We start from the raw sequence: 12,370 nt of genomic DNA, 5'->3' as shown, positions 1-12,370 counted from the left end.
ACATGGCGCAGGACTACAAGGGCCGGTGCGGAGGAAATGAGGCCCCCAGCCAGAGAGGCCGGCCCGCCGATTGGTGGGCCCAATTGCGGGCCAGGCCACATCAAAGGCCCCCCCCCCCCCCCCCCCCCCCCCCGAAGGAAGAGTGACCCAGAGGGCTTTTGTGGCAATCCATTAGTTTCATGGCCACCATTACTGGTACTTGTGATTAATTAAAATTAAATTCTTCAGCTGCTGTGGTGAATTTGAACTTGTGTGACAGGGTCATTCTAGTCGAATAACATAATCACTATGCCACTGCATTATTTAATAGATTTATGCCCTTTTAAGGGCTGATAAAATATCAGTCTTGAGTTAAATTTTCTGCACTTGCCTCAACTGTATGTTGCATGATCTTAAATTTATTTGTATAAAATAGGGCCTAATTAGTGTCTCAATGATGCTTATTAATTAATACTCAGTAAAATACTAATCTTACATTCCAATTCTGTGGTGTCTATTTTAATTCATTTTGTAATTCATTCTTGCTTCCTTTAGAAAGTTATCTTCATGAAAAGCATCATCACTGTTAACTTATGTAACGCAGAGAGTTTAGGCACCCATGTATGCAAGTCACTGAATGCTAGTGCGCAAGTATACATATAATGGCACAGTGGGTAGTGCTACTGCCTCACAACATCAGGGACCTGGGTTTGATTGTGGCCTTGGGTGACAGTGTGGTGTTTGCATGTCCCTCCCCCATGTCTGCGTGAGTTTTTTCTGGGTGCTCCGGTTTCCTCTCATAGTCCAAGGAGGGGGTGGAGGTTATGTGGATTGGCCATGATCATGGGGTTACGGGGATTGTGGAGTGTTCTTTCAGAGGGTTTGTGCAGACTCGATGGGTCCAATGGCTTCTTGTGCACCAAGCAATTCTACGGATAGTCAAAATGGCTAATAGAATGCTGGCCCTGGTTCTTTCACGAGAGGTTTGGAATACAAAATTGAGCAACCTTCAGTTGTAACGAGTTTTGGCCAGACCCTATCCATGTTCAATTTTGGGCACAACATTATTGGTCTTGGAGGGGCTATGGCACAGCAGGTTCACGAGAATGATCCTGGGGCTTAAAGGACTTAATTGAGGATGGTTTTCACTCTTTTGAATTTGGAAGTATTGGAAGGGGGGAGCGGTGGGGGGGGGGGGGGGGGGGGGGGCAGATGGTGGTGCAGGGTCTAATCAAGGTCTTTAAATGGTCTGTTCCAAAAGTGTTTGCGATAAATTTAACTTTGCCAAGTAACACTGTTTATATATTTTAACCTTTGTACATGACTTGAGTGCATTCTTAAATTAATACAATGAGATGAAATATTTATTCACCAACTGAATAGATTTTTCATTGTAACATAGACACTTGAGAAGGTGGACACCTTCTCTCAGGAGTAAGATATTGTCTGCCATCAGGTGTGGTTACATTTAACCATGTTCTTTGTCAGAGGTGTCAATTTTGAAATTGGATTCTCTGCTTACCGATGTGTTTTCAGTGCTTTGAAGAGTGATACATTTGTTTAAAGAGTCGAAATACAGACGTAACTTTTATTTGGAACTGCATTTCCCATCCATTATTGTGCAGGGATTAAGTTATTTCTAATTGTGTCCCGCATGAAACTCATTAATTTTATAATCATTCTCTGCACTTCAAATTATATAACCTACTTTCAGTTATATTGCTAATTCTTCTTGATGGTTTACTGACTTGCATTAAGTTTCCTTTCCGTCTTGTTGAAAATAACTCATAACCACGATTTACAGAATATCTTGAGGGAGGGGTAGGTGAAAGACACTGAATTTATTAGATTATGTTCTAATACGCAATATAATTAGAATTTTAAGGAACACTTTTCCTGGGTTGTATGCTGAAAATCTAAATTTATTTGACTTGTAAAGAAGAGCATGTTTTCCTCACTTGAATGCTGGTATATCTCTTGAACGTGGCACTGTCATTTCCTGTAGGCCAATGATTTAAAAAAAAAATTCAGGTTCACATCAGAATGCAAGTCACATTAATACTGTGATCAAATGTCATTTTATGCAGCAGTCAATGTTTCTGCATTTCCACAGGTTGCAGATCAAGAGTAGCGTCTCTGTATGAATATACCTTGGAGTTATCAGAGAATCACTGTATGCTACTGTTTCAACTTGCCGCTACTGGGGACATTTTGAAACTATCTGTTGTCGTGCTCTTCATTAAGAATTTTACTGTTCAGGAAAACACAGTGTGTGATCATAAAATGGGGCACAAAATTGAGTATATTTGTTGTCCTTTTAGACATCTTTTATGTCTTTTAATGCCTGTTGCTGAACTGTTACTACTTGTGTTGTGTTGTGTGGGCATGCACCTCCTGGCTGCACACAGGTATGGTCTGTGCATTTTACAGCCTTTGCAAATGATATTACCCTGGAAATGCGAGCGCATTGAAGCTCCACCCTCTCCACCTTCCCACCCAGTCTTCCGCATCAAAGGGCATTTCAGATGCAATCCATTAGCTGGGTGCGTAAGACCACTTGGGAAAATCACCCTATAATCTTAGTATGATGTGGTGGTTTTCATGTATTCCCCACTCTTCCCTCCACAGTCTATCAGGCCATGATGCCAATGCTCCTTTCATGTTCATGGCCATCTTTATGCTAAATGATGGAGTGGCTAGCTCTATACAGTGGAGCAATTTGTCCATCCCCACAATCCGCAATAATGCTACCCAGATTCTGGATATCGATATCCCCCTCATTGACGATCCTAAATTTGTGATAAAATCTCTGGGCTCTGTTGTTAAATGGCTGGAGCAGGTATGCATGCTGCATTTTCTACCTCTGAGACAGGAACAATACCAATTAAACCCAAAGGTTTACTTGCAGTAAGGTGAGATGCCTAATTCTAACTGTTTCCTGGGCACATTCTTTGGTGAAAGTAAAGTTCCAGATAATAAAGATCACTTCTACTGCAGATAATTAATGAACAGAAAACAATTTATTGCTTTTATGTTTAGAATTTCCTTCTTTGGGTATTGGAAGCAATGGTAATTCCTGTATTTTTGTTTTAATTTTTTAATGGGATGGAAGGGTTTCATGTTTGCCTAAGTTCTATTAATAATGCTTATCCAGCCAGATGGTTAATGTCAGCAATCATGGGGGCCACGATTTAATGGGCATGTTGCATGACAGCACAACGAGCCTATTTTCGCAGGAGAGGCCAAAATCGGGAACCGTGCCGGGCCCCAGTCTCCCATTAACAAAATGGTGATCCCACTGTGAGAAACCAATAAACACCGCAAGTCCAATCTCCATACAATTAATAGGAGCGACCTCCTATTTACAACCTCCCATGATCTGGTGGCCACCCTCGTAAATGGTCACGCAGGGGCCGACAAGGACTCCTTTTTAAAAACGTGAAGTTGTGTCCGCAGTCCGCCATGCTAACCCCTGGACCATGTGTTCCCGTTCTGGGGGCGACCACCCATAACTCCCACTGACCGTGGCGACCTCTTGCTGCGCAGATGAATGCTATAGCTAATTTGGAACTGATAAGCATGGGTAAGTGAGCATTCCACACACCCCAAGTGGATCCCTGTGGGATAGACGTGCCATGTAGCATGTGGGAGTTATTGGACTAGCAATCAGACCGTGATGCCTACCGTGCCTGAACACTGCAAAAGGCAACACCACGGATGTAGTGGCCAACATCCGAACACCCAGGGTCTGGGCCCCTGCACAGGGGATATTTTCACAACCAGAGGGTGGGTGTGTGCACCGGGGAGGAAACAGCGCCTGGTCCTGGTAACATTACTAGCAGCTGTCCAAGATACAGAGTATGGTGTCCAGTGAGCATGGGCCCCCGCTGTGGCTAAGGATGTGTGGGTTGGGTGTGTCGGATGGGAGGGAGGTGGAGCAATGGGGGGACTGAGGGTTGTGGGGTGGAAGACATCGCTGATTGTCAGTCTCGCCCTCTCCAATTCCTTGTAGATATTAGAAGGGCTGGACGATATCTTGGACCTTGTGGAACTTGCCCTAGTGGTGCTGCTGATAGAACAAGCAGCCAGACGCTGGAGGAGGTGGTGGCAGCAGCATCGACAAGAGGCTTGAGATGGTGGCCCATCTGCAGAGCCCCACTCCACGCCCTGAGGATCCGGCCGCACATCCGGCCAGGGAAACACCTAGAGGGGGAGGACCGCGATGGCTCAAGCAGTACAGGCAGCTGGTCTTTCGACCAGAAGACCGACAGCACGTGCCGCAGGAGGCTTTGTCCACAAGGGGATGGTGCGGCACCTGTCCCATACCTTTGCGGACCTGTCACCAAGTGGAAGAGGAGGAGGAGGATACCACTCCTCGTGGCCATGAAGGTCACCGCAACCCTGAACATCTATGCCTTCTGTTCATTCCAGGGCTCAAGCGGGGACATGTGAGCTGTAGCTTCGTGAGGAGTCTAAAACTGGGGGGCATAGGTTTAAGGTGAGAGGGGAGAAATACAAAGAGACCAGAGGTGAAATTTCTTCACAGAGGGTGATGAGCATCTGGAAAGGGCTGCCAGAAGCAGTGGTAGAGGCGGTTGCAATTGTTTTCTTTAAAAAAACAGACAGTTACATGGGCATAGAGGGATATGGGTCAAATGCGGGCAAGTGGGCCTAGCTTAGTGATAGAAACTGGGCGGCATGGACAAGCTGGGCCGAAGGGCCTATTTCCATGCTATAAACATCTATGACTCTGCAGTGCCTCAGCTATGCTCACCTAAGACTGGGACATGCTCTGCAGTGCCTCATCGAGGTCCACCTGGTATTGGGTGACATCCCCCAGCAACTGGGACATGCTGTTAAGGTGCTCAGCCATGGCCGTCAGCACCTGAGTCCTGCCTTGGGACCCAGGGGGCCTCATGGTAGCATGGTGGTTAGCATCAATGCTTCACAGCTCCAGGGTCCCAGGTTCGATTCCCGGCTGGGTCACTGTCTGTGTGGAGTCTGCACGTCCTCCCCGTGTGTGCGTGGGTTTCCTCCGGGTGCTCCGGTTTCCTCCCACAGTCCAAAGATGTGCGGGTTAGGTGGATTGGCCATGCTAAATTGCCCGTAGTGTAAGGTTAATGGGGGGATTGTTGGGTTATGGGTAAACGGGTTACGTGGGTTTAAGTAAGGTGATCATTGCTCGGCACAACATCGAGGGCCGAAGGGCCTGTTCTGTGCTGTACTGTTCTATGTTCTATGTACCTCCACTCACACTGCCGACATCGTGCACCAAGATCTCCACTGCAGTCGCCACCCTAACAATGTTGGCCTCAGTGCCATGCATTTTCAGCACCATCCCCTTTGTCAGTAGCCTCTGATACTCCTACAATTGACTATGGACCCACCAGAGTGTCACTGACATCCCCCTCTGAATCTCACAGCCGCACCCTCCCCCTCTGAATCTCATGGCCACACCCTATCACCTGCATCAGCTGCAGGTAAACCTGTTCCAGAGGCTCGGCATCTGACTGGGTCTCAGCTGGGTCCTCGGATCCAGTAGAGCTCTGACAGGGGTCTCACCTGGGCATTCCTGGCACCAGCTGATGTACATCAGCAGCAGTGTGGTCCTCATCAGATTGTGCCCCAGAAGTATGTCTTGTTGCTTGCCGAGGGGGAAGGCTAGTGCTCCCAGCATTTGTTTGGAGAGTGGGATTTCATTGCTTAAAGGATGCTTTCTAACATTTTGGAAGCCATTTCATATACCTTGGATTTTTATTTGATCACCCCTGTTGTTGGTGTTCCCTGGAAGATGTGAGATGATATGCAGTTTTAATCCTTTTTATTTGCTGAAGAATATGAGGAGCGGTGTAGCTTCCTTCTCTGCAGCCGCATGCTGTTTCACAGGACAGAGTGGGCGGACCCGGAGCTCCCGCTCCAAGGACGTGATACCCACTAGGCAAGGTGCACAGCCAGAGATTCAGCTTCCTCAACATGAAAAAACAGCAGTGCTCGAGGAGGCTCAGCCTTCCATGGCAGGTTGTTGTTGACAATTTTTGGTTTCCGGATTATGTGTTTCCAAGTAGGCCAGGATGTGTATTGATCTTTTTCTCTGCAATCTAAAGAATGTCTCCTGATCACTTGATGATCAAAGTAGTACCTGTTTCTGTAAGGAATGCAAACCTACTGTCTTTGTTTTTTTTTAAAATAGGGTTTTTTGAAAATTATTAAGGGTTACCTATAGAGTGCTGTATCTTTTTGGGGGTTATCAGTGTTGGTAGTTGGTAAGATGTTTACTGTGGGTTTATAAAATGTTAAATGGATTCCTAGAATAAAAATTGTTTTTGTTTAAAAATATCTTTAGTTCTCTATTGCATCACACCTGTAAAGTGGGCCCTTGTGCTCCCCATAACCACAATCTATTAAAAGTTGTGGGTCAAGTGAACTCCATGATACACTTTGGTGTTCTCAAAATCCTGGCCCATAATAACATAGTGAGAATAAATTCAGTGATCCTGGGCCCGATTTAACAGGAGAGTAGAGAAACACCCCGAGCCCAATCCCTGACATGGGCAACCTGACACCTGGGCATCTTGGCACTGCAGGCTGGCACCCTGGAAGTAGCCCTGCCAGCCTGGCAGTGCCACCCAGGCACTCTGGAAATGCCTGAGTGGCAGTGACAAGGTGCCAGACTGACCGTGTCATGGTGCCACCCTGCCCTGTTCCCAACACCCCTGGGGTCTCCAATGGCCTGGGAGACCCCCACCCCTCCTTCCCCAGGTGCCGTTATGTCTGGTCCACATTTGTGTGGACCAGTATAAATGGTGCCTGGTTGAGGCCTTGCTGGGGAGGCCGTCTAGTTTCCGGGTGCCGGGAGAATATGGCGCAAACATATTTAAATAGGGCTGCTCTAGATCCCGCACAGTGAGGGCGAAGATGGTCCAGATCGTGATATCAGTTGAATCTCGTGAGAGGTCCCTTGCGTGATTCATTGGCCTCATCACATAACTAAGTCAGGCGTGGTGAGGCTGGTAAATTCCTGACACATACTCAATCCTCTATAAAGGCACAAAGCCGTTCATATCTTCCTCCTAGCAGCTGGGTTTCCTAGGGCCTGGGAACCTTTCCGGTCACCGTTAAATCTGCCAGATAGGGGGCGGGATTCTCCCCTACCCGGCGTGACGGGGGGTCCCGGCGTAGGGGAGTGGCGCCAACCACTCCGGGGTCGGGCCTCCCCAAAGGTGGGGAATTCTCCGCCCCTTTGGGGGCTAGCCCTTCGCCGGAGCGGTTGGCACCAGAAGACTGGCGCAAAAAACCAGCGGCCTTTCAGGCCCACCGCCCGGCAGCGGGGCTGGCCGAAAGGCTTTCGCCGGTTGGCGCATGCGCCGGCGCTGGCCGCTGACGTCACCGCTGGCGCATGCGTGATGTAGATTTCTCTTCTTCCGCCGTGGCGGCCGCGGAAGAGAAAGAGTGCACCCAGGGCACTGGCCCGGAGTCTGAGTGGGGGACCCAGATCGCGGGCCTGGCCACCGTGGGGGCACCCCCCCGGGGTCCGATCGCCCCTCCCAGGACCCCGGGGGCCCGGTCGCGGCGCCGATACCACCGCCACCAGAGGTGGTTCAAACCTCGGCGGTGGGAGAGGCCTCCCAGCGGCAGGACTTCCATCCGCGCCGGAGAATCGCCGCAGGGGCCTCGCCGATCGGAGTGGCGTGATTCCTGCCACCGCCACTTCCCGGGTGGCGGAGAACCTCTGCCACGGCGGGGGCGGGAATTTCGGCGGCCCCAGGCGATTCTCCGACCCTGCTGGGGGTCGGAGAATTTCGACCAGGTTATGAGGCACAAGCCTCATCATAATATTGAGAAGGAAAACCCTGAGTTCAGGTTGCTTGCCCGTTCCCTGGTGGAAAAATCATTTCAGGATTTTGGTGAGTAAATCTCCTTTTGCATTTTAGGAGATTTAGAAAAAAAAAAGCTTTGACATCACACTTTTTTTCCATTTGGAAATGTTCTTTCCAACATGTTCTTCTAATTTAAAAGCAGGTTGAGACTTGATGTTTTTTACTTATTTGCAATTGCTCTGCTATAATGGTTTAATTATTAAGACTTGGATACCGTTGACTGAAGGCTCCCTGTTGGATCAGTCCGAGAAAGTAAACCATTTATTGTCCCAATGTGGACTTTCTAACTCCAATCTTTTTTCTCTCGGAGCTAAATTCAACCTTCTAAATGGTTTCTCATTATCAGTAATTCTTGTATTATTAACCTGTAAAATGTCAGGATCTACAAAAATTTTAGGTTAGCCATCTTATTTCTGATTTTTATTTTCTAAATCCACCTATGATGAAAAAGAAGGGCTTTTTTATTTAGCCGATTCGGGAAGACTTCCTTTAAAAATGGTGGATTGGATGCAGAGGTCTGCCCCCATTTCTGACATTCAATCTTTTGACAGTGGGGGAGAGGGCAGGGAGTGATTCACACAGGATGGAAACCTGAACTCTGAGGGTCATTTGAAATGTAACAGATCCTGGGAGTGATTCTCCACCCCGCCAACCACTTTTTCCGGCACAGTGCGCCCCCACCGGCAGCGGAATTCTCCGTTCCTGCTGTTGGCCAATGGGGTTTCCCATTGTGGGCCACCCCATGCCATCAGGAAACGCAGGGGCGTGGGTGCGCTGCCGGCAGGGCAAGGATCCCGCCAATGGAGAATCTCGCTGCCTGTTTTGGCTGTTGCGAGATCATTAGCCAGTTGTGTTGGAGGCCTGAATTGGAAGAGTATATATGTCTTCATGAAGGGTGGAGAAAGTCTCAAGTGTCGGGATCTGAAGTTTTAAAAATACCCTTCTCTTTAAACATTCAGTTTAAAGCTGTCAGTGAGAATTTAATTTAAAAATCCTCTGCTGGACGGCTTTGATTCATAGACCATGTTGCATGACATGGTCTATGCCCTCCCCTTGGGGCCCTGTGATGATCGGAATACCTTGCCCCTTTAAGAGGCTTGTGATGATCGGAATACATTGCCCCTTTAAGAGGCTTGGAACCCTGGGGGACTCCGCCTCTGGCTACGCCCCCTGGGAAACAGTACTTAAGATGAGACTCCATTTTGCGAGCACACTTCTCATGGAGGCTGCCATTGTTCACTGCTTATTAAAGCCTTTGATTACTGACCTAACTTTCGTGTCGTAATTGAGAGTGCCTCAGGCCCCCTTGGGGCAGAGGTCTCACCAGTGACCCCCGCCCCTCAGGATCACAAACTATCTCCTCCTGATGAGGCTGGCAGCACTGACTGCCTCTCCCACCCCCAAGTGCTGCTCAAGAGGACGAGCTTGGGTCTGCGGCCCACACTGGGAAAGAAGGTTTCCCTCCTCTCCTCATTGGCATCGAGCAATGAGTCAAGCTCAGACTCCCAAAATTGGGGGAAAGTCTTCTGTGAGCCAGCTTTGTGGTTGCAATGGGTGTGTGGTAAATGAAGCGCTTAAAAACAGCTGTGAGGCTCTTGAGCGCTAATTCCGGATCCAGCGGTTACAACGTCCGCTAGGCCGGGAATTGCTTTCAATTCATGCCAGCAGAGTGCTGGCCCATTTGCATGTCCTGAATAGCAGAACATAAAGTGCCCCAACAGAAACTGAGAATCCCGGTCATTATTTCTGATATAATTAAACTACCAAAACCTACTTTTTAAGTGTAAACATTAAACTAGCATAGTGTTCTCTGAATTCCTGTCAGCTAGGGCTCATTTCATGAACTGTTGTCATTGAACTGACTGAAGGCAGGCTTTAAAAACAGTTTTCATTTCCCGCCCCTCCCCATCATCCATTGATATACGAGACATCAAAATTGAAGATTGGGGGGAAAAAAGCACTAAGACTAAACTGGCTGTTTCGGAGTAAAGTTTCAGAGTAATGAGATAATTTACCATCAGCCTATCCACATAATAGCATCTAAAATAATGGGAGTTTTTAAATTTTGAACACTCTTCAACACTATAATCCAAGTTTTTAATTTGGAAAATCACAAGCATTTTATAAACCATATGCAGACCATTTAGTGAGCTAACTAATTTTTCTTGCCAATTAACATTCAAAAGATGTGCACAAAATTCAAAAACCTATATCCATTCAAGTTCCCATACTTTGTTAATGAGTTCTGAAGGACGAGATAAATATATATAGACCTAGGTTTCCTTCCACTATCCTGCCCTCAGCTATGAGACTTCATGGGGTCCAGAGTCAATGTTGAGAACTCCCAAGGCAACTCTCTCCCGAATATATGCCATTGTGCGCCACCAATGTAGTGACATGCCATTGACTGTAAGGTATGATTGTGAGTATGATGGCTGTTGCTTGAGTAGTCAGTGGGACAACTCTCCCCATTTTGGCACAAGCCCTGAGATGTTAGGAAGGAGGATTTTGCAGGGTTGATGGGACTGCGTTTGCTTTTATTGTTTCTGGTACCTTGGTCAATTCTGGATGATTCTTCCAGTTTCATTTGCTTTTGTAGACTTTGTAACTGAATGGCTTCCTGTGCCATTTCAGCAGGCATTTAAGAGTCATTCAGGACTGAGTTAGACATATTTTGGTTTACAAAGATTAATGGGAACAGGCAGCAAAGTATGTTAAAGGCACTTTGAATGGTGGAACAGACTCGAAAGGCCAAATGACCTCCTCCTACTCTTTTATAGTTCAGAATTTCCAAATCCCAGTTTAAGGTATATAAGCCTAGGTTGGCAAGTTTTACTAGCACCCTTCCTTCATTATGACATTTTTTCACTCTCACGCTCCTCATTCTATCTTCTCTCACTCAGCAGAAAAGCCATCGGAGATCTTGGGGGCGATTCTCCGAGCCCCACGCCGGACTGGAGAACTGCCGCAACCGTGCCCCGATGCCGGTGCGCGATTCTCCGAGGTGCGGAGAATTGGCGGAATTTGCGCTGGCACGTTTGGCACGGCGTTGGCTGCGGGCTGCTGGAATCGGCGGGGCCGCCGATTCTCCGGCCCGGATGAGCCGAGCGGCCGCGCCAATACGACAGAGTCCCGCCGGCGCCATTCACCCCTGGGTGCTGCCGGCGGGAACGGTTGGAGCCTGTGTGTGGTTCCTTCACCTGGGGGGTGGGGGCGGCCTCCGATGGGGTCTGGCCCGCGATCGGGGCCCACCGATTGGCGGGCCGGCCTCTTTTTTCCCACCCCCCCCCCAATGTGGGGTTACTCCCTGGCGCGGCCGGCCCCTGAACACCGACCCCATGTTGGGTCGGGGCTGGCGTGCTAATGAAGTCCCCCGCGCATGCGCAGGTTGGCATGGCCATTTTGGGCTCCATTTTGGGGAATCGCCCCCCCTTGCCTGCCAACTAGCAAATCTGTGCTTCCTCTTTTTCAGAAGGCCAGCCAAACCACACGCCAATGAGACAGTTGCAAGGCCAGCGGTGTACTTTCCCCTAGAATCATTACCATGTGGTGAAGTTTTGACTACCGAGAACTACTCGCCAATCTGAAACAGGCAGTTGTTGTGTTCAGCATTGCTACTGGTGAGGCTGTGGCTACTACCATGGGATGAAGCACCTTGATCGTGGAGATGCAGGCGACAGATGCTAGGCAGGGGTTTGCGGAGGGGGGAAGGGGGGGATGCAGACTTTTCCGGCCATTCTTGCCGGCAGGATCTTCCATTTCCACTGACAACGAACCCCCTCCACAAGTTTCCTGGTGGCAGGGAATACATAAAACAGGAACCCCCACTGATAGGGGTGGGACCAAAAGATCCCACCAATTCTTAATTAGGGTGAGAGTAACAGAAATTTTTTTTTAGTTTAATTAATCAAATTCTAGCTTGTCATTCTTATTCTTATTCTGTCCTTCTTCGTAGATACTTTACAATCCTACTAAGAGACAAAAGGAGACTGTTTTATGGCTGCTCACGGTGAGTATAGCTTATATTTGTGCAAAGTATGTACTAAAGGAGTGGGTCTAAAATATAATTATTGGAAAGAAACATGGAATTAATAATCATTAGGCACAAAAATTCCTTATTTTGAAATGCTTCTCACCTGAGTAGATTTAAAAAAAAAAAAAGTGCTGAGTCAGCCATGGCAATAAGTAAGTCGCATGGATCCTGGAGAAACAGGACTGGTAGAAAGCTATCATACTGCCCGATTGAATGGCCTCGTCGCATCCGACTTGGTGATTCAACGAGGCCATTAAATCTTGCGAGAGGCCTTCGTGAGATTTGTGACGCTCGGGTTGCCTCACGATCTGGATCTCGCCCTTGCTGGGCGGGATCCAGATTTGCATATTCAAGTGAGCAGTTAGGCTCCGTTAAATATTTCTGCGCCAGAGTCTCCAGGGCCCGGGATTGAATACCTGAGACTGTGGCGCCATTTAGTACTGGTCGGTCCACACAACATGGACCAGGCATAACGGCACCC

The 12,370-nt window shown here is 48.2% G+C and overlaps 1 protein-coding gene across 2 annotated transcripts in view; it reads left to right on the top strand.

Annotated features, from left to right (window-relative positions):
- LOC119977581 (phospholipid scramblase 2-like) overlaps window positions 1–12,370 on the top strand; it is a 111,675-nt gene that overhangs the window by 37,628 nt on the left and 61,677 nt on the right. The window contains exon 2 of one of the 2 annotated variants that reach the window (XM_038818681.1): window positions 11,812–11,865. In XM_038818681.1, the coding sequence (XP_038674609.1) occupies window positions 11,853–11,865 (13 nt within the window). In that variant the 5' untranslated portion in view covers window positions 11,812–11,852. The remainder of the gene's footprint in view (window positions 1–11,811; window positions 11,866–12,370) is intronic. The other variant, XM_038818682.1, reaches the window with a different exon arrangement.

The sequence above is a fragment of the Scyliorhinus canicula genome, chromosome 14 (genome assembly GCF_902713615.1).
Source record: "Scyliorhinus canicula chromosome 14, sScyCan1.1, whole genome shotgun sequence".
Lineage (NCBI taxonomy): Eukaryota > Metazoa > Chordata > Chondrichthyes > Carcharhiniformes > Scyliorhinidae > Scyliorhinus > Scyliorhinus canicula.
This window is presented reverse-complemented; position numbering and strand designations above follow the sequence as displayed.